General features: G+C 49.4%; 1 protein-coding gene across 1 annotated transcript in view; it reads right to left on the reverse strand.

The window, feature by feature from the left end:
- The window catches only part of LOC138566703 (adenosine deaminase domain-containing protein 2-like), a 1803535-nt gene that overhangs the window by 925695 nt on the left and 850778 nt on the right, over positions 1-27062 (reverse strand). Inside the window, exon 5 of the mRNA XM_069644294.1 lies at positions 10266-10328. Within this exon, the coding sequence (XP_069500395.1) occupies positions 10266-10328 (63 nt within the window). The remainder of the gene's footprint in view (positions 1-10265; positions 10329-27062) is intronic.

A 27062-nucleotide genomic window follows, 5' to 3' on the forward strand; every position in this document is an offset into this window, starting at 1 on the left:
TGAAACCTGCGTCTCCTTGGGCGCTGATGCTCTTTGCCTTCGGCAAAGAAGAGCCATGGGTTGTGTGCTTATGTGTGGTCTTGTGTGCGTCAGTGTCGCCGGGGTGTTCATCCCCATAAGCAGGGCGTGAGCCAAGCCCGTCGGGGCCGGGGACAGACGACGAAGCGCGTGTGCGCTCTCTAGGGGGGTTTACGACTTCCGTAGCGGAGGTCGTGGTATCACGTTCCTCGTCACTGTCGGAGGTAGCGACGGTGGGTGGAGCGTCGGCCTTCGACATAGAGTAGGCCGCCCACCTTTTGACCCTACGGTCTTTTAGAGTCTTCGGCTTAAGAAGCCGACAAGCTGTGCAACCTTCCTCCTTGTGATCGAGGGGCAAGCAGCGGTTACACCGTGAATGCTTGTCCTTCCAAGTAAACTTGCCCTTGCAAAGCGGGCAAAACCTAAAGGGTGTCCTCTCCATAGCTGAGGCAATAAAACGTGATAACCACCCCAAGGGAAAGGAAGGGGAAAAGGAAAGGCATTCTCAGCAAAGAATTAGAGATGTCCCACGACCCCCACTCTCCCTACTGTATTTGGCCTGCGAGGCCAGGCCACGTGTTCGGCAACGCCGAAGGATCTCCTCCGCTCGTCCCCTCCGTCGAAGATCTTGCTCGGCGGAGAAGCTTCACAACAGCGTCGAGGGGAGGATCGATATGTTATATATTAATATAGGAAAACGACCAAAGGTCGAGGAGATGAAATCTGCAATGTCTCTCGAGGAGCTCCGCGTAAAGGCGACCAGTATCTGGGCGGAAAAAAACAATCTGAGGGACCTCGACGCGTGAGGGATTGTGGGTACAACACACGTCACTATAGGGATAGTGTTACAGACACGCCTTGTCGACGTCCCCTTTTCGACTACGAAAAACAAAATGCAATACTCCGCAGTGACCACTGGATGTCGGACCTATGCACAGCATGTGATTCTAAGCAGATTAACAAACATCAGAAAGTTTGTTATTAGAGTTCAGTGAGCATCAGGGGGGTCTGAGTCCCTTTCTCCCTCGGTGGTGATCGTCCACACAGGTGCTAAAGGTTGGTTGTAGGGAGATCCATCGCTCCTTGACGTCTGATGCCTAGGTGACATTACTTAGCCATTGTTCAGTGGTGGGGCTAGCAGGTCTCAGCCATAGCAACAATATGCGGCGCACAGCAAGGATCATACATAAGCTGGCAAGTTTGTGGTAGACTCCACAAAGTGCCAAGAACTCATGGAACAAACAGTTCATTGGATTCGGGTCAACGGTGCAGTCGAGCATCTTAGGCACCGTGGAGCAAACCCCTGCCCAATGCCCAACAATTCTGGGACAAGACCAATCATATGGAGGTAGCCTGCGTCCTCCATGTGGCATCTGGGGAAGTGTGGAGAAAAATTATGTGACATAGTGTGTAGTCTCGCTGGGGTATAGTGAAATTTGTGCAGTACCTTGAAATGAATCGGGCGGAATCAGGCGGAACCTAGCATTAAGAGAAACATCACAAGTTTACTTGCACATAACTTCCCAGCGTTCTTCAGTGATGTTGGGGTCTAGTTCCCTACTCAATGTCTCATGCAGATTAGAGAGTGGTTTGCTAATCTGGACCTAAAGCAGCCTATAGAGTTCAGACACCACCCCTGTGGGTATGACGCTACCCGCAATGAGTGCCAATAGTGGTTTGTCTGGGAGTAACGCATGGAACTCCCTTCATGCTTTCTTAAATGCACGACGAAACCCGGCATACTGCAGCCAACGGGAGGACTGCTCTCCCGGGTGTTTGGGAAGGTCAGACCATGCGACAAGGGAGCACATTTCAAACATATCACCCATAGTGGAGTAGCCGTCAGTTGCCTACTTGTACTCCGCGGATTTGCCCATTTTGGGGAACCCCGGGTAGAGATTTCATAGAGGTTGGGCCCTATGGAATGGGCGAGGATTATTTGTCAGCTTCCTTATTTTGTCCCAAGCCAGCATGGTGATGGCTGCTGGGCTGGGCGCACCTGGATCTTTGCACAAAGGGGATAGTATCAAGGAGCAAAGATCCCTGTGTCCCCCAACGCCATTCTTTCAATTTTAACACGTGGGGGAGGTGGGTCATCAGCAAACTAGTATGCTGCGTATTGGGCCTGGGCCGCTAACCAGTATTTCTCAAAATCGGGGGCAGCTAGGCCACTGTGACGATAGTGTCTCTTAAGTGTGGCCCAATTTAGTCTTACCACTTCGGGGTGCCACAAAAATCTATCACGCATCTTAGTTCGGTAAACATCAAAGTGCCAGGCCATATCGGGACATTCAGAAAGCAGTACAGTAGCTGTGGTAGTATTATTTTGAGGAGTGACACCCAGCCAGCGAGTGTTATGGGTAGGATGGACCAGGTAAGCAGCTTTGGTCTGAGTTGTTGTAAATAGGATCCAAAGTTCTGGTGGTGGAGCAAAATCTGGTGCTGCGCTACCACAAACCTGAAGTACTTGATTTCAGTAGGAGCCCAGGCGAACCCCATGAGATTAGACGGGGGCTTAGTAGCGTCAGTCAAAGGGAAAAGTTATGACTTGGTGCAATTAACCCGGAGTCCGACGACATCCTGCATGATGGGGGCAAGGTTCCAGTCGGTGTCCCCGATGTACAGTAATGCGTCATCGGCAGAGAGATGATATTGGGGAGGGGAGGACCGGAAAGTCGTATCCCTCTACGCACAAGTTTCTGTCGCATCAAGTTAGCTAGGGGCTCCATGACGACTGCAAAGGTAAGTGGAGAGCCAGCAGCCTAGTCTTGTTCCTCTGCAAATATCAAATGGCAAGGAGAGCCGGCTATTGGTGCAGACCCTGGCTGCAGACAATCTATAGAGTAGCCGTACCCATGAGATGAAGCGTGGACCAAAGTTGCATTATTTAAGCACAGCCCAGAGGAACCGCAAGGACACAGAATCAAAGGCCTTCTGAACATCGAGCATAGCAGCGACTGTTTCGGTATCTGGGGCAATTATATTAAATAGGCGCCTTAAATTGAGAGCCCTTGAGCAGCCGGGGATGAATTCAGACTGGTCAGGGTGCACCAGGTGGGTTATATAGGAAGCAAGTCGGATGGCCAGTAACTTCGCAAATACTTTGATATTACTGTTAATGAGTCACAGAGGCCGGAATGAACCACAATGGATGGAGGGTTTAACAGGCTTGAGGAGCACAGTAATAACTGCCTCCCTGACTGTGGGGGTAGCACCCCCATCGCACAGGATTTGTCCAATAAGGCAAATAAACGAGGCACTAGAAGAGATTTATAACATTTGTAAAAGTCCATAGTGAGGCCATCCGCGCCCGGAGCCCTACTGGAGGGCAGTGCCTCTAGCTCTCAGCACCTCCCCAGCCTACAATCGGGCTATCAAGAGCTTCCCTAGTCTCACCAGAGAGAACCACCAATGGGAGTCCACCTAGGAACGTGGCTATTTCTGAGTCAGTTGCTTCGTCATTATTGGCGTAGAGTGTTGCATAGAAAGAACAAAAGGCCTCGTTCACCCCTAGATCTGTGTGGGCCAGATCCCCGGAGGGATCCTCGAGTAGCGGGATGTGGCATCCACCTTCTTCCCAGAGCACCCACCTTGCCAGTAGTCTACCCAGGCATTCACCCTCCCCATACTGTCTTGCGATTCCTGGATTGTCGGGAAACCTCCGCTCCCTATCGGCATGCCCTCTAAAACAGTCAAATGCCTCCTTAATTTCACCCAAAGTGGTGGAGAGCAGGTCAGTAGCATATTGCGTTTCAAGTTGCTTGAGGAAGGCCACACTCTTTTGAATGTTGCGACGGATCGCCCCAAGGATCCCTGGCTCTTTGGCCAGGGCCATTCTTCGAATGTAGGCTTTGAAAACCTCCCATAAAACAGCAACGCTCGTCTTGAAATAGTCAATTATTTTGAAGATGTGACAGAGTGGACCTTCAGGGCAGGAGGAGCACCTATGCTGCGCAGGGTAGTGTAGCGCTGCAGCCTAGATAGGAGGCGGCCCCCTCACACAGGGTGGGGGTGGATGGGTGCCCCAACAAATGCAAAAGGAAGTGAAGGGATTAGGATACTGCAGCAAGTAGTAACTCAACGTCCTGTCACCAATCAGGGTGCCGTGAGTGAGTGAGTGAGTGAGTGAGTGAGTGAGTGAGTGAGTGAGTGAGAGAGAGAGAGAGAGAGAGAGAGCTGGTAACCCCCCTGAGCCAGTGGCCCATACCGCATGGCTTAGGTACCCACCCGGCGCTCGATCAGATGTCTCACAGTCTTGCCTCCCAGGGCACCAGCGTGGGAGAAAATGGGCATCCCAGCCCAGTGTCTCTGTGACAGCGGGCACACACCAACCAGCAGATGCAGATAGAGGCAGGTGATGTCAAAAGTTGGGTCGGGCAGCACCGCTTCAGTCAAGATCAGCCTGCTGCAGTCCTCAGTGGTTTGTGTGTGAGGTTAGGGTTTGTGCAATGCCGCACGAAGACAGCCGGAACAAGAACCGTGCTGAGCCGTCCATCCACAGGTATAGACAATAGATAGTCCGCTGGGAAAAGAGCGTACAGGCCTGAGTGGGCAACGAGGGTCGAAACCAGCTCTTTGTATGAGTAAAGCAGTCCTAGCCAGTAAAACAATGGGGAGGGGTGGGCAAATATTCCACCCCACCGCAAGGCTATTAAATTTCTCGGATGGGAGTACGGGCAAGTGGCTCTGCTCTTGGAAGTTATGGTGGCACTGCAAGACGGATTGTGTAGAAGCAGAAATTGTTTGTGTTTAATCACTACGGTTAGGGCTTATAATTCTGATTGTCCGCCGTGGCTCAGGGGCAGCCCCTGCAGATGAAGCAAGGTCACAGGGCAGTCGGGTTGCCGAAATCAGGCCGCCGCCACATCCACGGTACCAGTGTTTGCCAGTAAAGGAGGGATGCCTCTTGCGGTCCCCTCCAGCGTCCGCCTCACTTCTCCTGCACTCCATGGCCCCCTCATATGAAACCGCAGCTCGGGCAGTATGGAGCCGCAGTCCGATCAAGCCAGCTCACCAGTCTCATACCGGTAGTATTAGCCCAGGCAGGGCCAGGTAAAGCAGGCACGCCGCCTTCTGCCAGAGGCACAGAGGTGAGCCATTCGGGCTTCCGGAGGCTCCGAAGCAGAGAGCGCCCTTGGGGTTGAGTGGGTGTAGGAAGCAAGCAGTGTAGGATGCGGGCAGTGGGCATCCCCCACTGCCGGGGGGAGGGGGCTCCAGCCACTGGCGTCACTCTCTCCTGCCCCGGCTCCAAGCACCCAGAGTAGGGCGCTCAGTCGGCGTACGGCCATATGTCGCAGGCAATACAGCAGCACCACAGAGCCTGCACAGGGCCATTTGACGTCCGCATACTCCAGCCGGTCCAAGAATCGGCGAATGTGATGACGGAACCCTCCGGTTCAATTATCTGCCATTTTAGCTGCGATTAGTGCATTGCAAGGGTGATTTAGCTGCTGTGTTGTGGTCTCAAGCCGTAGAGCCACACAATTAGGTGCCCATCCTTTTGCCCGCAACAGCACCCCCTCGGATGACTTGTATCCAACTAGAAAACGTATCTAAAAAATGTCCAAAGAAAAATTAAAGAATTGAAAAAAAATATAACACTAAAGTAATTCTTCTGTCCTGAAACTTATGTACTTAAAAAATGTACTTCAAATAAAAATGTTACAATTCTACAGTGTGCCACTTTAAAGCCAGAATTGTAAAATGTGTAAGGAGCTAGCAGGGCATCCATATAGAAAGGAAAGATTGAATCTTACCTTTTGGTTTTACTTTGCAGAAGTCTATGCTTCGAGCAATTCTGCAAAACTGGTACTGGACTAAAGGAATGTGGATCCGTCCAGAGCTTGAGTTGAACACAAAACAGGTAATTGTTCCTCACTTTAATAACTAAACAGGAACTGAATAATACACTAGGGAGGTTTTTAGCAGCGGGGTATAAGTGTCGGGGTGTTTTTAATAGGCGTTCATGTCTTTATTGTTTTTTAGTACATTTTCACACTACACCATGGGAAGAACACTTTCTACCTCTGTACAAGTCCTGAAGAAGACGGGCATCAGTACCCATTAATGGGCATCTAGACAGCATACTGTCAAAACTATAGATAAGGGAAGTTTGTTAATGGCAAGAGGAGGAATATACTAGTGGTTACAGTCCTCCACAAACACCTATTGTTGGCTATTACTTGTATGGCGTTTTTCTAATGGAATGATCTTGTTTTAGTGAAAATAAGCTTGGTCCTGTAACATAATTAACATGTTAATACATTTATTGTGGCTTTTTTCACAAGTTAAACTTTTGCAAATGCAATTTTTCCACTAAACTAGGGCTCAATTCCATGTCCATTAGATTATTTGATTGTGTTTTGATACATGTACCATGTTTTAATGGAACTTGAAAATAGAATGAGAGGTCGAAATCTGTAGTATCAAATGTTCTAAATTTTGTGATATGTATGTCAGATTTTAAAGAAAACATGCACCAATTTAATAAAGAATTTTAAATAATGTTGGTATAGGATTAGCTGACACTGAACCCCTGCTTTTAGCCTCCCGTGTGGCTTATGGTCCTTTTGAGAAAAAAAAAGGAATTTAGATTAAATAGTTGTTCCGTGAGATATCATTTCTGGTTTGTTGCTAATGGGGTTTTAAGCACAGGACAAGGTGGGAATTCTGAGCACGGCACACTGCTGGGCCTCTCCAGAACGAGGTTCACTATTACATTCAACGAGATCAGGACCTTCAGGGGCCAAGTGTACTGTGCCAACGTCTCTTGCGTTAGAAGGCCTGCTGGACCAAAATAACAAACAAATTAAAGTTCCTTTGGTGATCTTGCACCGTGGGAGATTGCTTTCGCCCCTTTGATCTCCCTTTGCCGGGCCCGGCTCCTTCTTGCAACTTGGGCCTCCCTCCGTTGGGTGCACTAGGGCCTTTCACTCTTAACACAATCTTCTCGGATGTATCAGATCTCACCCTGATTCGCAGTCATCCCTGAACCGGGTTCACATTTGACAATTTCACAGTTCACCTTATGTGATAAAACTAAAAGGATTTACTTTCTTAGCTTCTCCCCTTGGCTTCCCTCTGTCGGGTTCAATTAGCCATTGTTAACACAGTTCATGAGTTTCTGAACACAGTTAATGGCTTACTTTATTATTTTTAGAAAGCGTTGTTCCTTTTCCCTAGCTTTCTTTCAGCAATGGGTCAGAGACATTCGATTGTACAGAGGATTTGATGTGATCTCTGTAGGACCACTCTGACCCTCACAGCTTCCTCTCCTAGGGCCTACTGGGACTTGTAGATTCCCCACAAAACAAAGGGGCCAGCCAGAGTCCTTCGAATGAGCACTCCCGCAACACCTGACCATTGTGCAGCCAGCCCTTCTTTCGGTTTTCTCAAATGTTCAAAACACAAGTTCTTTGTTCACATACAATGTTGCCACTTGCAACCTTGGGCTCACAGTTCGGTTTGCTATTAGCTTTCTCCGATTCACCGGGTGTGTTGAACCCACTGGTCTGTTTCGCCTATGGAGTCAAGGACGGTATCACATTAGCCAGCGTGTCTCCCTGCATTTGTTATCCGTGCGGGAGGCATCCATGCACCGTTGACACCCCGTCACACCACACACCAGCTGTACTCTCCGGTCTTGCAAATCCTTTATCGGAGGCTTCGTGGTCTCGAGTTGAAAAGGGCAAGGGCAGCTCCCCCGTCGTCGTCGTCCTTTCAGGTCTTGCTGCTTTTCTTCTCCTCTTCAACTGCCGGTCTGCAATAGCTGTCCCCTTGTGCATTCGGCCTTGCTCATTGTGTACTCTAGTGCTCCGCCATTTATCCCTGTGGGGAAGATAAAGGGCTGTCAGGTGTGTGTGTGTGTGTGGTTCTGGTCGATTGCCTAACTCTGCCTGACCCTTGTGTTGGGACATTTCAGGTAAACGGCTCTGGTGTTAGTCTGTTGTCTTTCTCCGTGTAAGAAAGTGTTTGTGTCGGAAAGGTGGAAGGGGGGTGGTGGGGGTACAGAGCTTCTAACTAGCCTACAGAGTGGAATGGGGAAAAGGTGTTACAGGGAATGGAGTACTGTGTCTCATCCATGTGATTCTCCCCCACTGGTCCACCCCCAGGAACTGGATCCAATAGCGATGGTCGTGTCCTGGCTACCTGGATGACAGATCTCCGGGGACTAGTGGTGAGACACTTTCAGGTTTCTCACATTGCACAAGACGTAACAAGGATCAGCAGCGGGTTTGGGATTATAACAATGCATGACATGGCAGCTTGGGCTCCTTCGCGGTTTACGCCTGTGACTCTTGTCGTTCTGTGCTTCCTCAACAGGTGATCTGGCAACCAGATAATCACTCGCCCCCAACAAAGTCTCCCATACAGCCCAAAAACAGCGTCAGAAGGGCTCTGCTGGGAGATTTCATCTCCCCTCCCCTTCCTCCAGGGGGGCGGGCTGCAGGGGAGATTATAGGAGCGCTCCAGCAACAACAGCAGGGGAATGCAGGCAGCCCGAAAAACAGCAGCAGTGGACTTCACCACAAGGGCTATGCTTGGTGATCTCATCTCTCCCTCCCCTTCCTCTTCCTCCAGGGGGGTGGAGCTGCACAGGAGAGCTCCAGCAACAACAGTAGGGGAATGCAAGCAGCCCAAGAACAGCAGTACTGGACTTTGTGTGTAGATCCCAATTCCTTTCTGGCTTTTCCCGATTATTAACAGTTTGTACCCGGTTCACTATTCTGCCAGGTTTACTTGTTGCAGGGGTGGGGGTGTCCCAGAACGCTGTGTTGGCTTCTCTCTCTTGGGTCGCAGACGCCTTTGGCTTCTTGCTTTCGTGTCCCAGACCTCTTTGGCTTTGTAGCTGGTTCACTAGCCTGCCAGGCATTCTTGTTACTGGTCCCAGACACCTGCAGTATTGGCTTCCTTCTCTTTTGGTCCCAGAACCCTTTGGTTTCTTGCTCTTGGATCCCAGACTTCTTTGGCTTCTTTCTCTCGGGTCCCAGACTCATTTGGTTTCTTGCTCTCTTGATCTGGGCAGCTCTAGTCACCAAGCTCCAAGGGACTGCCACGAAGATGACGACTCTGGAGGACACTCCTTATGTGATGCGGGCCCCTCACCTGTGTCCCAATGCAATATAATCTCTTGGATTCCCAGCTAGCCTCCCGGTTTCCCAACCCTTCTATGGTTGCTCACCGGTCTGTCAGCTGCTTCAGGTTTTCCCGCCCTCCTTCTGAGTTTGAGTTCTGCAGCGGCTTCCTACTTTCCTGCGTGGAGTCTCAGGCAGGCGACGCTCTCCAGCTCTCTCTATTAGCTGGTGCTCCGTCTTCCTGCTTCCAAACACAGCCAAACCACAGTGGAGCTCTCCGGAGCGTCTTTGCTAACGGGTAACTGTCCCGTTATTGGATGCTCGGCTAATGACCATTGGCTCTGCAGCTCCCGGATTCCTCCAGGGAGGATCTCAGAGTTTGGACTTCCCTCTTCTTTTTCACTCGTATCTTGGCCAATAGGAAGTCCAAAGACTAGACTGCGCAGTATGATTCATAGAGGTGCATTCTATGCTTGCGCACCTCCTACTCGTCTACATACTGATCTTTAGGACTACTAGTGAGTCAGTTGGATTCTTCCTCGACCCAGTACTCCCTACCTTCCGGTTTTAAGGAAACAGATAGGAACACTAGGTGTGGTGTTTTAGGGGGTTAGAGAGGAAGGCTGGTTACTAATTTTATAGGGCTCTTCCCTCTTCACGAGATCCACCTGTTGAGTGCCACCACCAGGGGGACTATCGGGTAGCGGCCTCACCTCCCTAGCCTAGCCTCATTGAAAGGTGCTACCCTAGGGGAGAAGTGACGACATCCGGGGATTTGACACAGATGGCAGGGGCTGAATTACCAAAGGGCAATGGAAACGGTCACTCCACCATCAAATTACATCAGGACTTGGCAAAATAAACACTGACATTATTTACTTTCAATGGCTGACCCTACATAGGACTCTCTCTAAGACCCACCTATGAATGTGAATATTTCTATTACATGCACAGAGTAGGGAGTGGATAACGCAATTGCAAGAGGAGCAGGTGCAACAATACACAGAAGATTGGATGTGGCAGGCTGAGGGGAAAAAGGAGTACTGCACACTGAGAAGGCTTGCAAGCAATATGTTAAGACACTGATTAGAGTCATAGTGTACAGAAAAGGTGGGATCATGAAAAAAATGCTCTTATGAAAATTGGTCAGAGGTATGGAATCCTTGTGCTTACCTATTGGGGGAGGTTCAATAGGCTGATCCTTCTGCCGGAGGGTTTTGGAAGCCTGATCAGATTCTCCACCAGAGTAAAAAAATAAATGAAACAATATATTAACATATTCTGTAAAAAACGTGAAATTTAAAAAAGACAGCACAAAACCCCAAAACACTGCAATTGCAAAATGTCTACAATGTATAAATATCAACATCAAACTAGAACAAGAAACCTCAATAAAAGAAAACCTATAGGATAGGAAGAAGAGAACAATGCTGAGGAGAAGAAGACTGTAAAGACAAAGAAAATTTAGAAATAATTGGGAGAAAATAAAAAAGGAATGGAAGGTTAGTGTAGGATAAAACAGAAGGAACAAAGGTAAAACAAAGACATATAAGTGTACTGCAAATATGTGCAGGCCCTGCAATTCCTGGAACATGTCTGCTTTTGTGTAAGCCCTGTTAAGGTGAAATGTTTACTTCTGCAAGATGCTGATGTTTAAGCAAATCCTTTGAGTTTGCTTCTGGAACAAAGTTCCCTGCTTGGTGTCACAGAAGAGGAATACAGGGATCCCCTGGGACACCATGCTACAGGAGTCAGTCACTGTTGCAATACATTTCCCAGTATCCCTAGTCTCTGAATAGAACTTCAGACTAATAAATGTCCCAACCATATTCCCTGTAAGAATACACCTTTTTGGGACCATCACCAAGGTGAAGACTGGAGGAAGAAAACTCCCTCCCCACTAGGGTGTTGCCCCCCTCTTTTAAGGACCAGGCTCACATAACCTTTAATCATGCATTCTATCAGGAACTTGCAACTCCTGTCTGTAATTTGGCGGTTCCCAGGATCAGCAGACCTCCGGACCAGGAGAAAGCCATGTTTTGGTTCATGCAAGATCTGCTGCTGGCCTGTGGATACAGGACAATACCAAAAAACAATGGAAAACGCATCAAATTCACCTACAACCACTCCCATGCTCAGAGGGATATTTGGTAGGTAGGAAGCTGCAAGGCTCCTGCAGGGTGAACAGAATGCATAGCTGCACGTACCGTTACCATTGATTTCTCTGAATGACATGCATTACTTACCGTAAAAGCATTTCTGATGATTGTATCTCCTTAGATTCACATGCTGTGCATATAGGCCGACATCCAGTGGTCACAGCGGAGTATTGCATCTTGTCTTTCAAGAATCGAAAGGCGACGTCGACATGGGCGTGCCTGTTACACTATCCCTAATGTGACTTGTAGTGTACTAAAAATCCCTCACCCGTCGAGGTCCATCCGATTGTATTTTTTCTGCTGTGAGGGAGCCTATTACTATTTGAGTGAGTACAGAAAAGAGAAAGTAGTAAGACGTCTATGTTCCTTCCATCCAAGTGGGTAGGAAGGGTGGGGGCATGTGAATCTAAGCAGATACAATCATCAGAAATGCTTTTACGCTAAGTAATGCATGTCTTCTGATGCTTGTTAATCTGCTTAGAATCACATGCTGTGCATAGACTAGCGAGCAGTACCCAGAGTTGGAGATTGGTTGTGAGAAGGAACAGAAGTGAAAAGATATCTTAGTACTGATTGTTCCACCTGAGAATAGAATCAGACCTAGAATGAGTGTCTAGGCAATAGTGTTTTGTAAAGGTGTGTGCAGAACTCCAGGTTGCCGCTTTGCAAATGGACTCTAGGGGAACATTTGCAATGAATGCTATGGAAGCCCCAGTGCCTCGAGTAGAATGTGCTCTAGGCTTGAAGTGCAGTTCTCTCTTAGCAAGAGTGTAACAGAGTGTGATGCATTTGACAATCCACCTAGAGATCGTAGATTTGGAGACAGGGTCTCCTTCTCTACCTGCTGCCACTGAAACAAAAAACTGATTTGTCTTTCTTAGTGGTCGAGTTCTTTCCATGTAAAACATCACTGCTCTGCGTACATCCAGTGTATGCATGCTTCTTTCTCTCATGTTTGAGGGGTTCCGAAAGAACGTTGGTAGTTCTATGGATTGGTTCATATGGAACTTTGAAATTAATTTAGGCGCAGAACCATCTTATCTTTGAACTGTAACAAAGGGGTCTAGAACTGAGAGCGCTTGTAGCTCACTGACTCTCCTAATGGAAGTAATAGCTATTAAGGCAGTTTTGTAGGTGAGATCTTTGAGACTTGCTTTATGCATGGGCTCGAAAGGAGTCCCCATAAATCTAGTCAACACCACGTTGAGGTCCCATCCGGGAGCTGGGTTAGAAATGGGAGGGTGAATTCTCTTTACTCCCTCCATGAAAGCCTTAATAACTGGTATCTTCCACCGCAACACCTTTTGTTGGGATGTAGTGTAGGCTGAAAGAGCAGCTGTGAACATTTAGAGTTAAAGACCAGGCCTGAGTCAAGTAAATGAGTCGGGTACAAAACGATAATATATGTAGGAGAGCAATCAATGGGGTTGATGCTCTTAGAGTAGCACCAGATGACAAAACGCTTCCACTTACTGGAGTAGCAATATCATGCGTTAGGTTTTCTTGCCTCTCTGATTATGTCCATACATCTCTGAAGGAGTTGCAGGTGCCCAAACTCTATGACCTCAGGAGCCAGGCCGTTAAGTTCAGTGTTTGCGGGCATGGGTGAAGTGTCTCCCTTTGTCTTGCAACAACAATTTGTACGGGCAAGGCAGTTTCATTCTTGTTGAGTAGGGGAGTCGGGGGGAGGAGAGTGTAAACAAATTTCCCTGACCATGTTATCCAGAGTCCGTTCCCCTTGTAACAGTTCTGGGGGTACCTGGAGGCGTAATCTTGGCATTGAGCGTTCTCCAGAGTTACGAACAAGTCGATGTCTGGGAAGGAACAAGTTACTTACCTGTAACTGTTGTTCTCCAGCATGGGTCTGGCATGGATTCACATGCTCATGAATATTCCCCGTCGTCAGGCTGGGAATCCTCGGTAAAGAAAAAACCAGTATCAGTTTCGTTTCTGTTCTGTCTTTCGTAGTAATAACCAATCACTGGTCTCTGCGTCATACTGACCACAGCCAATGACTGCCCTCTACCTAAGCACCGCCTCTGGCAGCCATCTTCAGATTTGGAAGCACGTGAAGTGGCAGTATGACCAAGTGAAGAGCCGGAGAGGGGTAGGCGGGAGGGTTCGCATGTGAATCCATGCCAGACCCATGCTGGAGAACAACAGTTACAGGTAAGTAACTTGTTCCTTCTCCAGCATGGGGTCTGGCATGGATTCACATGCTCATGAATAAAGAATACATAGCAGTACACACATGCACAACCACGGGAGGTGGTAAAGGCTCAACATTAAGCATTACATCAAACCCAACATTAAGCATCTTACCTCCTTCACCAGGCTCACCACAGGCGAACAGGTTGCGCAGCACTGCTTGGCCGACCCTGGACTCCTCCCTGGAATCCCAATCGACGCAGTAGAATTTCGTGAAGGTGTGCGTCGACCTCCACGTAGCAGCCCTCATATGTCCAGCAGGGGCACACCAGAAAGGAACGCCGTGGTGGCTGCGATCGCTCTGGTGGAATGGGCTCTCGGACTGCCAGGCAGCGGTCGGTTTGCCAACCGATGACAGTACATGCTACAGCCGGAGAGCCATCTGGAAATGGAAGCCTTCGAGAGAGCCTTCCCCTGATTGACAGGTCCAAAATTCACAAAGAGTTGTGACGTCTTCCGAAAACACTTTGTGCGGTCCACGTAGAACTTCAGCACTCTAGCCACATCCAGCGAGTGCAAAGTCCTCTCAGCCGGCGACGAAGGCGACGGGAAGAACACAGGCAACACCAAGGGTTCGTTGAGATGGAAGTCCGACGGTACCTTGGGCATGAAGGAGGGGTGCGTCCTGAGCACTACCCTCGTGTCGTGAAAAGTCAAGTACGGGGCCTTGCAGGAAAGGGCCTGGATCTCTCCCACCCGTCGTGCGGAGGTGATGGCCACAAGAAACGCTGTTTTCCACGACAGAAACTTCAACGGGGCCGAGTGCAGAGGCTCGAACGGAGGTCCCATGAGCTTGGTCAGCACCACGTTGAGCTCCCACGCCGGGGCCGGAGCCTTCACCGGCGGGAACGATCTGAACAGTCCCTTCATGAACTCTTTCACCAGACGATGAGACCACAAGGACGTCCGGCCCGTGGTTCTGGTGTATCGGGAGATCGCAGCAAGATGAATCTTGATGGACGCGTGTGCCAGTCCAGCTTTGGCCAGCGTCAGCAGGTACGGCAGTACCTGGGGAGCCGTAATCCGTAGAGGGTTAATCTTCTGTGCGTGGCACCAGACAGAGAACCTCTTCCATTTGTGTCCGTAGCATTTAAGAGTCGAGGACGCCCTGGCCTTTGCAAGAACCTCTCTGCAGTCGGCCGGTATGTCGTATCCTCCAAACTCTAGCGCTGCAGGAGCCAGGCCTGCAAGTTCAGCGATTTCGGGTCGTGGTGGAGGATGGCGCCTCCTTCCCTGGAGAGTAGATCCGCGTCCACCGGCAGCTTGATTGGCGGGGACGCTGATAAGTCCAGAAGGTCCGGGAACCATATCTGCCTCGGCCACGCAGGTGCGACGAGGATCATCCTGCACCGTGACCTCTTGAGCTGGTTGACGAGCCGGATTAGCAGTGGCAAAGGAGGGAACGCGTAGAGGAACAGGCCCTCCCAGGGGAACGAGAAAGCATCGCCTATGCTCCTCGCCTGGGGAAACCTGCTGGCGAACCTCCGGCACTTGGAGTTCGTCGCCGTCGCGAACAGGTCGATCTGGGGTGTGCCCCACCGTCGGAAGAGGCGATCCACTAGATCCTGCCGTAGTTCCCACTCGTGGCACGAGCACAGCTCCCTGCTGAGTGAGTCGGCGATGGTGTTTTTTATCCCTGCCAGATGAAACGGCACCAGAAACATCCTTTGGGCGACGGCCCAATGCCACAGGTCCTGCGCCTCCTTGGACAGTGCTGGGGACCTGGTTCCGCCCTGTTTCCTGATGTAAAACATGGTGGTGGTGTTGTCGGTGAAGATCCTCACCACCTTGCCCTTGAGGGACGGAAGGAAGGACCTGAGGGCCCAGAACACTGCACGGAGCTCCAGGACGTTGATATGGAGGGACTTCTCCGTCGGGAGCCAAAGGCCTCTCGCGTGCAGATTTTCGGTGTGCGCTCCCCACCCTTCCAGGGAGGCATCCGTGGTCACTGTCTCCTGGTGGTCTGGGGTCTGGAAGTCCATGCCCGCCGTCAGATGCGCGCGGGTGCCCCACCACCGGACCGCTCGGCGGAAACTCTCGTCGAGTGTGATCCTCTCCTCGAAGCCGCCCGTCGTTTGGATCCAGCGCGCGTCCAGGAACTCCTGTAACGGGCGCATCCGGAGCCTGCACATGGGAATGAGGTAGATGCAAGAAGACATCATTCCGAGGAGGGACTTGATGGACCTCACCTTGGCCGTGTCGGAAACCAACATCCGCTGTACCTTGCCCAGGATGGACCTGGTCCTTTCCTCCGACGGGGAGGCCAGAAGGGACACTGTGTCGAGCTTCGCTCCCAGAAACAGTGCGTTTTGCGCGGGTACCAGGTGGGACTTGGCGTAGTTCACGGAGAATCCCAGGTCCGTGAGAAGTTGGACGGTCCTTGCCGTGTGCTCCACGGCGAGCTCCCTCGTCTTGGCTCGGATGAGCCAGTCGGGTAGGGGTAGACGTGGATCCCCTCGCGGCGCAGCTGCACCGCCACCGGTGCAAGGCACTTGGTAAATACTCTGGGTGCCGACCGTAGTCCGAAGGGGAGGGCTTTGAACTGGTAGTGACGCCCTTGGACCACAAACCTGAGGAATTTTCGGTGCCCCTTTAGGATGGGAATATGGAAGTAGGCATCCTCCAAATCCAACGACGACAGGATGTCTCCTTCCTCCAGCTGACCCAGGACGTGCTGGAAGGTGACCATCCGGAACTTCTGCGCCTTGATGAACTTGTTCAGACGTCGCAGGTCTAGGATGGGGCGCCATCCTCCCGTCTTCTTCTTCACGAGGAAGTATCTCGAGTAAACTCCGGAGCCCCGAAGCCTCTTTGGGACGAGTTCGATGGCGCCCTTCCTGAGCATCGCCTTTACCTCCAGGAGAAGCTGAGGGACGTGAAGCTCTTTCCTGGCCACGGGGGGGACGCGCGGGCACCTTCTTTGAAACTCGCGCGCGTGGCCCCGGGCTAAGGCGTCCAGCACCCAACGGTCGGTGGAGATGGACTCCCACACGCTGACGATGCTCGCCAGCCGGCCTCCCACTGGGGTGCTTCGGTGGGGGCCCGACCCCACGGCCGGTTGAATCCTGTTTCGACGAGGCTTTGCCGCCTTGACCTCCTTGGCGACGACGGCAGGGTCCGCCAGACTTGCCTCGTCCTCTGTAGGCCTCCTGAGACGACGAGCGGGCCGCTTGACGGTAGGTGGAGAAACCGCCGCCGGAACCTTTGGAGGCGCCCTTGCCTCCGCTGCTCCGAAAGGGCGTCCGTTGTTGCTTTAGAACCCCAAGGGCCCGGGCCGTCTCAGTGTCCGCTTTAATGGCCTGAAGGTGAATCGTCCACTGTTTTCCCAAACAGGTTGTTCCCATCGAACGGCATGTCCAGGACTCTGATCTGTACGTCTTGACGGAAGTCCGTAGCCTTGAGCCATCCACGCCGCCTAAGGCACACGCCGTTGCCCAACTGGCGAAACCCAGTGTCGGCGATGTCCGTCGCAATAGTGATGGCGTGGTCCGACGCCACCTCACCTTCCTGTAGGATCTCCAGGGCATCCGCCCACTTGTCGTCCAGCAGTGGAGCCAGTTTGTACCATAGCTCCCTGTCGTAGCGGGCCACGATAGCCAAGGCGTTGGCCGCTTTAATCGTCGTCGCTGCAGCCCCTCCCCGCTTTCTTCCTGGCCGCCGCGGAGACGACGGAGTCCGGGGTAGGCTGCGCCCAGAGGCACAGGGGGGCCGCGTCCGGGACCCGGTACTTCTTCTCGTACCGGTCTCTTCTGGCTGGCGTCGTGGAAGGGTTCTTGAGGAGGGCGAGGTCCTCATCCCAAATGTCGTCCAGTAGAGGCACCGCGAGGACCGTCTTCCTCTTGGCCTCGCGCCGTTGATAAAGGAATCCTTCCTTTTTCTTCTCCTCAGGGCAGAGTTGGAAAAGCTCGGATGCCCTGGCGATCATGGAGTGGAACGATCCAATCTCGTCGGGCGGGGAAGCCCTGGTGGGAGGTGACGACGGTAGATCCTCGTCGTATACCTCGTCGTCCGTACCCGTCGCTGCCGTGTCAGTCCCCGTATCATCCCCTCGGGTGGACGGGGAGGAGGGCTGGACGGGTCGCGACGGCTGAAAAGGTGGTGGAGGGTGAATCCTTCTTTTCTTGGGCGGGGGAACACCAGAAGGTCCCGGTTCAGGATCCCCCGACGGGAGAGGTTCCGTCGGCAACGGTAGTCTCGTCCTTATCTCTGAGCATAAGGACTGTATAGCCAACAAAATGGCCGCCGAGTTGTCTTGCGGCGCTGGCAGAGGGGAATCCGACGGGCGATCAGGGGCCATGCGATCCATCCCGACGGGCCGGTCTTCTTCCACGCCGAGGCCGTGGCTTAAGACCTCGACCAGCTCCTCCTCCGAGGTTGAAGCCGAATCTACGAAGACGCCCTGCCCCCCCCTTTTTCTTCCCCACGGGGGATTTCACGGGGGTCCTATCGATGGGCACAAAAGAGGACTCCCTCCCAGGTGGCAGGGAGACTCTGAGCCCCGAGGTCGCCACCACTGGTGTAGCCTCCACAGGCTGAGCCAGGGCCGCCGCGACAGTTTCGATAGAGGGCTTGGCCGGATGGATTAAGGCCTTCACCACCTTAGGTGCGCTCACCGCCTTATCCTTGAGGGGGGGACACTGCCTCGCTCCCCCTCCGCCTTCGAGCTCGACCGGGGCCTCTCCAGGAGCTTCGCCGGGTGCTCGGCCTTCCTCTTACCCGACCCAGAGCGTTGGCTCGTGGTTGATGGTGCCGGGGAGGGTGCGCCCTGCCTGGCGCCCGTAGAGCCCGACCGTTCGGCGCTCCCGGTGCCAGCGGACTCGCGGTGCTTGGCCTTATGTTGGACCCCCGTCGCCGGGGCGTCCTCAAAGGTCTTAGAAGACCGCTCGGATTCCTTCCTCTTCTTCTCGCCGGACGGGCTCTTCCCTTCTAGCCAGTTGGCGAGACGTTGATGGCGGTCCTTCATGGTCCGCTCCGACATGTTGCCGCAAAACGCACAGTTCTTCTCCACGTGCGTCTTGTCCTCATGTAGGCAGTAAAGACAAAAAGAGTGTTCGTCCTCCTTGAAGACGTTCTGCAGCTGGCATCCAGGGCAGACCCTGAACAGCTTTCCGGGCGTCGAGCTTCCCTTCTCCTGGGCCATGACCGGGCCTGAGAAACTTCTGGAGTCCTCCAAAAGCGTAGCTCGACGAAATCTTCACCCTTGAGGGGCGCAGACGAATCCGAAACGGGTCCCCGTTGATCGGATGGAGTGTCGGTGGAGCTTGAGGCTCTTGACCGAAAAAACGAAGTTTTTGAGAAAAAACGTGAAAAAATAGCACTAACGCTCGAGAGCAATAGCACGAGGATCCCAACACATGAACGTGCGGTAAAAATCTGAAGATGGCTGCCAGAGGCGGTGCTTAGGTAGAGGGCAGTCATTGGCTGTGGTCAGTATGACGCAGAGACCAGTGATTGGTTATTACTACGAAAGACAGATCAGAAACGAAACTGATACTGGTTTTTTCTTTACCGAGGATTCCCAGCCTGACGACGGGGAATATTCATGAGCATGTGAATCCATGCCAGACCCCATGCTGGAGAACAGGAACATATGTTTGAGAGCCCACTTCCAAATGTTCTGGGACAGTTTGGATAGCCCTGGAGAGTGAGTGCCCCCTTGCTTGATCAGATAATACATGGCTGTGGTGTTGTCAGTGAGGATCAGGATGGTCTTTCCCTGCAGTTGTGTCTGGAAGGCTTTCAGTGCTTTGAATACTGCCAACAGTTCCAACAGGTTTATGTGGTTGAATGCTATGTCTGACGACCAAACTCTGTGCACTGTCTGTTGAAGCAGGTGAGCTCTCCACCCTGTGAGAGATGTGTCTGTAGTTAAGAGTGATTTTCATGGGAGGGAGTGCCAATACAAAACCAGGACTAAGGGCTATAAATAAATGAATAAATGTGTACAAAAGGAGGTATTGTTTTGGCTGTAACAGTCTAAGCTAATTGCAACTTATTCAAATAAAATATTATTGTGTGTTAACTATCTATTTGTGGCACTATTTATGCGTATCCATAGGTAGGTATACATAAAAGACAATACTAATACACATGCGCTTGCTTTTACCTCTTCTTGAGGGGAGGTACAGCTTTTATTAAGTTGCTGCCCTCATCTATTCAAGCATTTGTTTTATGCAAATACAATACAGAAGGGTGCAGTCCTTCAACACATTTAGCAATCATAAATGAATAGGAACTAAATGACAAACATTGCATAGAATCAAACAATCAAATACAAGAGTATGTTGCATAATGACTACTCTGGAGAGAGACATGTATATAAAATGTTTCTAATGCCTTCTTTTCTCCTCATTAAACAACATGAAATTTTAGTCAGGATTAAACACATTTTCCTAACCCAAATTAGAGTTAACATAACTTTGTTATTCCTCTAAAAAGATAACCTTAGATAGGTCTAACATAGCCAGGCTAAAGGGTGACCAAAGTAATGGATTGACGTCACTGAAATAAATCAAAAGAAGAAATAAAGGGACCCCCTTCCACCGGCTTGGTGGATGGGTCCCAGGACGTTTCGGCTTTCAGTGGGTCACAGCCTTCTTCATGGAGCCAAGGTACGGTATACCCTGTAAAGAGTGAAGGGGAACTAAGGTTACTAAACCTGATGAGTTTAAAAATGCAAAAACACGGAAAGGGTAAAAGGAAAGGATAGGCGCAGTGGATAAAATGCCTTGTAAAATATCAAATGTATGCAAAAAGGGGAAGGACTAAAAGAGTTTAAAAACTCTAATTTTCTCATATTGGTGGTCACGTACTGACCTTTCACATGACTGGGTCATAGGTGGAGGCCCAATAGCTAAATGCGTATGGGGCCCAGTATGATCCTCATCTGGGTCAAGGTAAAATAGCCTCGGTGCGTGAAGCTGGGTAGAGAGGAAAAGCAAAGAAATGCTATAGTAAGCGAACATTGCCTATCTTATGAGAAGCTATCAGCAAGTTCCGAGGTCGGCATTACACTCGGAAAAACAGTACCTTGGTGTTGTGGGAAATTCAGATGGAAATCTGTGAAGCCCTTTCTGTTCAGGGAAATTGGAGTTTTCAAAATTTGTGCTGGAAGCGTCTAGTGCGGTGTTGCTGCGAGCTGCTTGGAAGAATCTATTACAAAATGAAGTCCCTGTGTAAGTACCTTTATCACTAGTTAAAGTGAAAAGCGAAAAGTGGTCCGCCATGGGCGCATGGAATACCTGCAGGCTGTAGGATACACGAGTCGTTGTCAGCGTGTGTGTTCAGGAACTGGAAACAGCACGTAATGGAGCTGTGTCTCGAAATGGCAAGTGCGCATGTGTGGAAAAAGGGAAACTATATTCCAGCGCATGCGTTTATGTAGTCATGGCAACGAGATGTTTATGCCAGTCGGCACGTCCCGAAAATAGCAGGGGAATGGAGCTGGCAGATACTGGCTGCCGCGAGAGGCCGTAAATGCTGTAAAGTGCCAAGCCCCGGGTAGTAATATAGTGTAGTTGACTGTCTGGGGCACAGTGCATGAGGAAGTGCCTATGGATTCCTACATGAAGGAAAAGAAGCAAAGATGGCCAAGTGGGAGGCTCAAAAATAGGTGTTCTGAGGTTGTGCCTCATTAAGTCCCGTGGAAATAGATTGCAATTTGTACATCCACCATGATTCTTTGAAATTTAAAGAATTAGTGATGTTATTGGTGTTGTACACTTTGTCTACCACCCACCAGGTGAAATTGTGCCAGGCTGGAATTCAAGAAAATGCGGAACCAATGGTGCTGAGAGCTTCTTGCCGCGGATTCTGGATCGGTGTCCACCAATTCTTGTGTGTACCGGTCTCGATGTTTGTCCCACATATCGTAGTCCACAGGGACATTCAATAATGTAGATCACGTTACATGATTTACAGTTAGAAAAATGCTGTAGTTTCCATTCCTTGCTACCTATGTAAAAGGAATTCATTTTTTTAGTCAGTTTACATACTGTGCAATTACCACAGGGATGATGACCATTAATTTCTCTGAGGTTCCATAAATTAGACCTGGTTTTACTTTTGCTCATTCTGGCATGGGTGAGCATGTCATTCACATTTTTATATCTTTTCAATGCCATTCTGGGAATGGGTTCATGGGGCAAACTGAGCTGTATAAGTGGCCAGAATTTTCTTATTAATCCTTTCAGTTTGGTGGTGCTAGGTTCAAATGTGGTGACACATGCCATGATGTTTTCTTTCTGGGTATCCTGGGTTTTGGGCGAGAGGAGGGCTTCTCATGGCGTGAATCTGGCCCTCTTCTGAGTGTGTCTGAGCAGTTTTTTGGGGTATCCTCTTGCTTCCAGCTTGTCTTCCAGGGCTGACGCATTCTTTTTGAATTCTGAGATGTCTGTGCAGTTTCTGCATACTCTTAGAAATTGTCCATATGGGAGGTTATTGCGCAGGTTACGTGGGTGGTTACTTTTGTAATGGAGCACTGTTTTGCGATCAGTCTCTTTTTTAAACATGGTGCATTCTAATGTGTTGTTTTTGGGTCTAATGGTCAGATCCAAGAAGTTAATGCCCATGTTGCTACTGTTGATGGTAAATTTGATCTCTTCCGTGCGATTATTAATCCAGTTGAAAGTCGATGAGGGTATGGTCCTCTCCTTTCCAGATGTAGATAATGTCATCGATGTATCTGTGCCATAGTACAATACTGTCCAGAAATGGATTGCACGTATTTAGTACGCGATTGTATTCGTATTCTGCCATGAAGATAACCGCCATGCTTGGGGCAAATGCCACCCTCATGGCTGTCCCCCGTGTTTGTAAATAAAAGGTATCTTCGAATTGAAAGAAGTTATTGGTGAGAGCAAGTTCCAACAGTTCGACTATAAAGTTGGTGGGGACTCTTGTTTGTATCATGTGGTGTGTGAGATGATGCCTGATGCATTCGACCGCTGAATCTTGGGGGATACTTGTATAGATACTATTAATGTCCATAGTGACTAGTCTATCTTCTGTTGGATTAAAGGGTTGATGTTCAAATTTGTTTATGGTCGACATGGTGTCCCTCAAGTATGTCAGTGTTTTCTGACTCAAAGGCTTTAGAAAATGATCAATGAATTTACCAATAGGTTCAAGAATTGAACCACAGCCCGACACTATGGGTCGTCCTGGTGGGGTAATTTGGTTCTTATGGATTTTGGGTAGGGCATAAAATGCTGGAATACGTCCCTCTGAGTTGTTCAAAAAGATTTCTTCTTTATCCGATATCCAGTTGTTCCCCAGGGCAAATTCAGTTATCTCTTTGATTTTTCTTTTTATATCTGCGGTGGGGTCTTTGCGCAGTTTTTTGTATGCGCCCTCTTCATTTAGGAGTGACGGCACCATTTTCTTGTATTGGTCTTTACTTGTATGCATCTTTCATGTCCAATTGCCATGTAATCCCCCTGTGTGAGCAGGAGAATTACCTCTTGCAGAGTGACCATACAAAACTTTTGGGCTTCACAAATTTGTTCGCTGGGCGCAAATCTAGTACAGGGCACATGGTGAGATCCTTTTGGGTACAAGGAAGTACACTGAATAAATATTGTTTACCTGTAGAAGAGGTACGACCTCTATGGCGCCCTTCTCCTGCAGGGTTTCAACTTCTTGTAAGAGGTTGCGCAGATGTTCTGACGTCAGGCATCTTGCTCGTGGCGGTCTAAACTGGGGGGTCCAGCAGAATTCTATACAGTACCCGTGGGCAACGGTCTTTAGCACCCACTGGTCTGTAGTTATTCCCTCCCATGCTTGAAGAAATGATGTTAGCCGGCCCTCGACCGGGGATGCATGGGATGGGACCCAGAACTGCGAGTCATGTCTGGGCTGAGGCCGGGGAGCATCGAGGGGTAGAATTGCAGCCCCTTCATTTACCACGTCGCTGGCCTCTTGTGGGATATGGGGTGGTGTAGTTGCTGGTTCCTTTGGGAGAGGACCAGTTATTTCCCGAGCCGTATTGATTTTGAGGTAGACATTGGCCACAAAAGGAATGTCTATTCCCACTTCCCCTTCTCTGTGAAGGTCTCTGGGTGATCGGAGCCAGAATCTTAAGGGTGTTATGTTAGGACAGTTTTTCGGAAGTCCAACTAAGGGCTTAGTAAAACCATTCAACTGAGGCAGTACAAGACTCCACTCATAGTATAAGGCTGTACTACCTGAGTATAGGGTAGCGTAGACAGAGCAGCCAGGCTGATCTTAGGAGGGAGAGAGGGCAGTAGACACAGTACAAGTGAAATTGTAATACAAATGATCCAAAGAAACACTGAAACACTAAGTGTTGCAAAAATAAAGGATTTATTTAAATACAGGTAGGCCCAGATAAATCTAGGGGTAAGTAAGTACTAACATTATATGAAATCACAGTATAAAAACAAAACAATATACTTTAAATCCACCGACCCAAGTATAGACTTTATTTGGAACACCTAACAGTAGTTCTAGGAAAGTCAAAACCTTGCTATACACATTTAGTATAGGTCAAGCCTATTGATTGAGAGTAAAAGACCAATGGTTACTTTCAGATTACATTCAGTAACACAAGGGCAGTAGGCCCTTCCAGTTGTATAGTGACTCTTGGAACAAATCACCAGTCAACTGGACAATATACTTTTGTTGAATAGTGAAACACTTATCCTAGGTGCAGTAAAAACCTATAACTACTTTTCTCATAACACACAGTTGTACCAGGTGAGTAAAACCTAAGCATGTAATATACAATTACAGATGCTTTTGAAATCAGGGAACCCAGATTGAGGTAAGCAATAACACTGGTAACTTATTTGGATGGCACACAGCTAACACAAAGTAAGTAAAACCCACATACTTTAACTTCACAATAAAGGGGAAAGTAAAACCCAATGTCACACTTTACTGAATAGTTATTCTAGGTAGGCAACAACCTAATGTAGACTTATTAAGGACAGGCTAGCAGCAAGTCAAGGGAAGCAAAACCCAGTTGGGGGACACTCATACAGTTATCCTTACAGGACTAACCTGGTGATACCAGCAGTTGGAGGACACTCATACAATTACCCTACAGGATTAATTTGTTGAAACCAACACATTACTTTTGTAAAGAGGCACAACCTAATCACAGGAGACATCTACTCACATCTACTTTCTATTAGAATGGCAAAACAGTGGCTAAGGAAGAAAAGATGTTAACCATACTTTTAAGAATAGTGTATCACACATTCAATCAGTAAGAGGTTTTGTAACTGTTCCCTCTTAGAATTACAGTTACTAACCAACTCTTTACAAGTAAGTAAAACACTTGATTTCTTTTCTAGGCAGAAGTCCCAATCCCTTCAAAGTCTTTCCCTTATTCTTGGAGCATGAGTGTTCTCATTGGCAGAAGGGGGGGTCACTAGGACTAGTGACCAACAGGCAGTGTTAGACTAAGTTCTTTATTAGCAAAATTCAGAGTTCCTCAGGAACTCAGCAAACAGCTGAGTACTTTACTTTTAGGGTTAGAAAAGGGTGCATGGGCTTCACAGAAGACACCCCAGCAGGATTCTAGCAGTGGGACTGGGTGCACTGGTCGAGGGTCCTCCCAATCACAGAAAACACCCTAAAGCTACACAGAAATCCTAACAGGCTTAAGGAAAGTATATCCCCAAGCCAACACAGTACCCCAGCAATGAAGAAGAGATTGCAGCAGGAGAACTTCAGGGGCTGCAGCCCCCGGTCAGTGGATTCTTTGTCCTGGAGACTGAACACAAGACCTCAGAAGGGACTTTGCAGCAGGGATCGATGAAGAAGGCTCTAGGCAAGATTTGGCGCCTTTTCAAGGAGCACAGAAGAAGACAGAAAATCGCGGTTGAATTCTAGTCGTTTTAAAGGTCCAGCACTCTTGTGAGGGGACTTTTCTGACTCTATTTGTGTCTCTGGAGATACACCAAGATGCCCACGAAGTTTCAGCGAGATTCGGAAGACCATGCACAGCACAGTGGCTGGAAGTCCCAGGGTATTGGGGTATTGCAAGAATGCGAGGTAGCAGCAACCTGTGGGATGGCTCGAATTGCAGGTCTTCTTGAGTCTAGTGGGTCTCACCAGGGTCTGGGTTTGGGTCGTCATTTTCGGAGACCCCAGGCCAATTGGAAGGAAGGGGGGGCAGCAGGCTCCGGTTACACAGCAGGCTCTCTGGTCGCTGGAAATCATCTCTGCCGCTTTTCCTTCGTCATCCTCTTCTGTTTTCTATTCCAGTGGTCGATATTACTTCAGATTCCAGGTTTCCAGTATTCATCAGGAACTACAGCACAACCTCTGCATTCTCTCCCTGCATTTTACAAGAAAGGGGCGTCTGGTTGTCCAATCAGGACAGCCAGACCCCACTAGGATTTGTCCCAAGGTGTAAGACAAAGGAGGGGGACGTTTTGGACTCCTCCCCCACTTCCTGTGCTTACAGACTGACTGGAGCCTGGGCAGGGTGTCCAGGGGACTCCAGCCGAAGACAAAACTCACACAAAGGAATTTCCCGCCCTAAATGTCAGGGGAAGGAACAAGAAACGACAAGAAACACTAAAATGGCAGAAAAAGAAGACGGGCCATTTTGGTAAAATGAGCACCCTTAGGTGCCTTTACTGGAGCTGTGATCACAGCCCGAGGTAAAGGTGCACCAAATTGGTAAAAGGTATCACTGCCACCAGCCATTAAAAGGTAAGCTTGTCACTAACAGAATTGTTCCAGTTTTAATGTGAAAGGGGATACATTCTATCTCCCCAGCACTCGACATAAGGTGGGATGTGCTGGTTTCACAGAATAAAATGTAAAAGGGATCCAAAGATCCTTTCTACCCTTGGGAACTGTAGTTCACTCAAGGTTAGCACATGAAAGTTAAATGGGGAGCCCCTAGGGCAACCCAGCAACAACAGGCACTTATTGCCAATAAGTTGTTAAACATGATAACTTTAAAAAGACACTATGGAGAGTCTTAAAAATGACACCCATAAAAAGAGTTAACGATTAGGTGAGTGTGGAAAAAGGTTCCCACTCACTGAGGTATTAAAGAAAAATATCCCACGAGAAAAGCAAAAAGTTCTGCGGTTGAACCAGGAAAGGAAGATTTACCAGCTCTGTGGAAATCTTCCTTTACATGTCATGCTCCTTTTTTGCAGTTTCGAGGGCTTCATCCACTGCCTTTCCAAATAAATGAGTCTCCTCCACTGGTTTATTTATAATCGAAGCTTGGGTTTCTGGCTTGAAACCAGAGTTCCTTAGCTATGCGTGCCTTTTCAGGAGGGTACCCGGAGCCAAAGACCTTTCGGCTGGCTCTGCTGCATCCATAGTATTCTTTAGCATACTTTGGTTAACTTGCCTGCCCTCTGCCACTGTTGAGAGCAGACAGGCTTGCACCGGTTCAGGGACGTCTTGAAAGCCCTCGTCTAGCTTGGCCCATTGTGCATCAGCATAGCTGGCCAACAAAGTTGTATTGTTTGCGATGGAGTAAGCAGCTGCCGCAGTGATCCTTTTCCCCAAAGTGTATAGTCTCTTACACTCCTTGTCAGGGGGTGCCTCCCCAGTAGATAGGGGAACCCCTGCTCTTCTCCTGGCAGTTGTCACAACCAGTGAATCT

Source organism: Ambystoma mexicanum, chromosome 2p, assembly GCF_040938575.1.
Source record: "Ambystoma mexicanum isolate Mex_15411 chromosome 2p, UKY_AmexF1_1, whole genome shotgun sequence".
NCBI classification, from domain to species: domain Eukaryota; kingdom Metazoa; phylum Chordata; class Amphibia; order Caudata; family Ambystomatidae; genus Ambystoma; species Ambystoma mexicanum.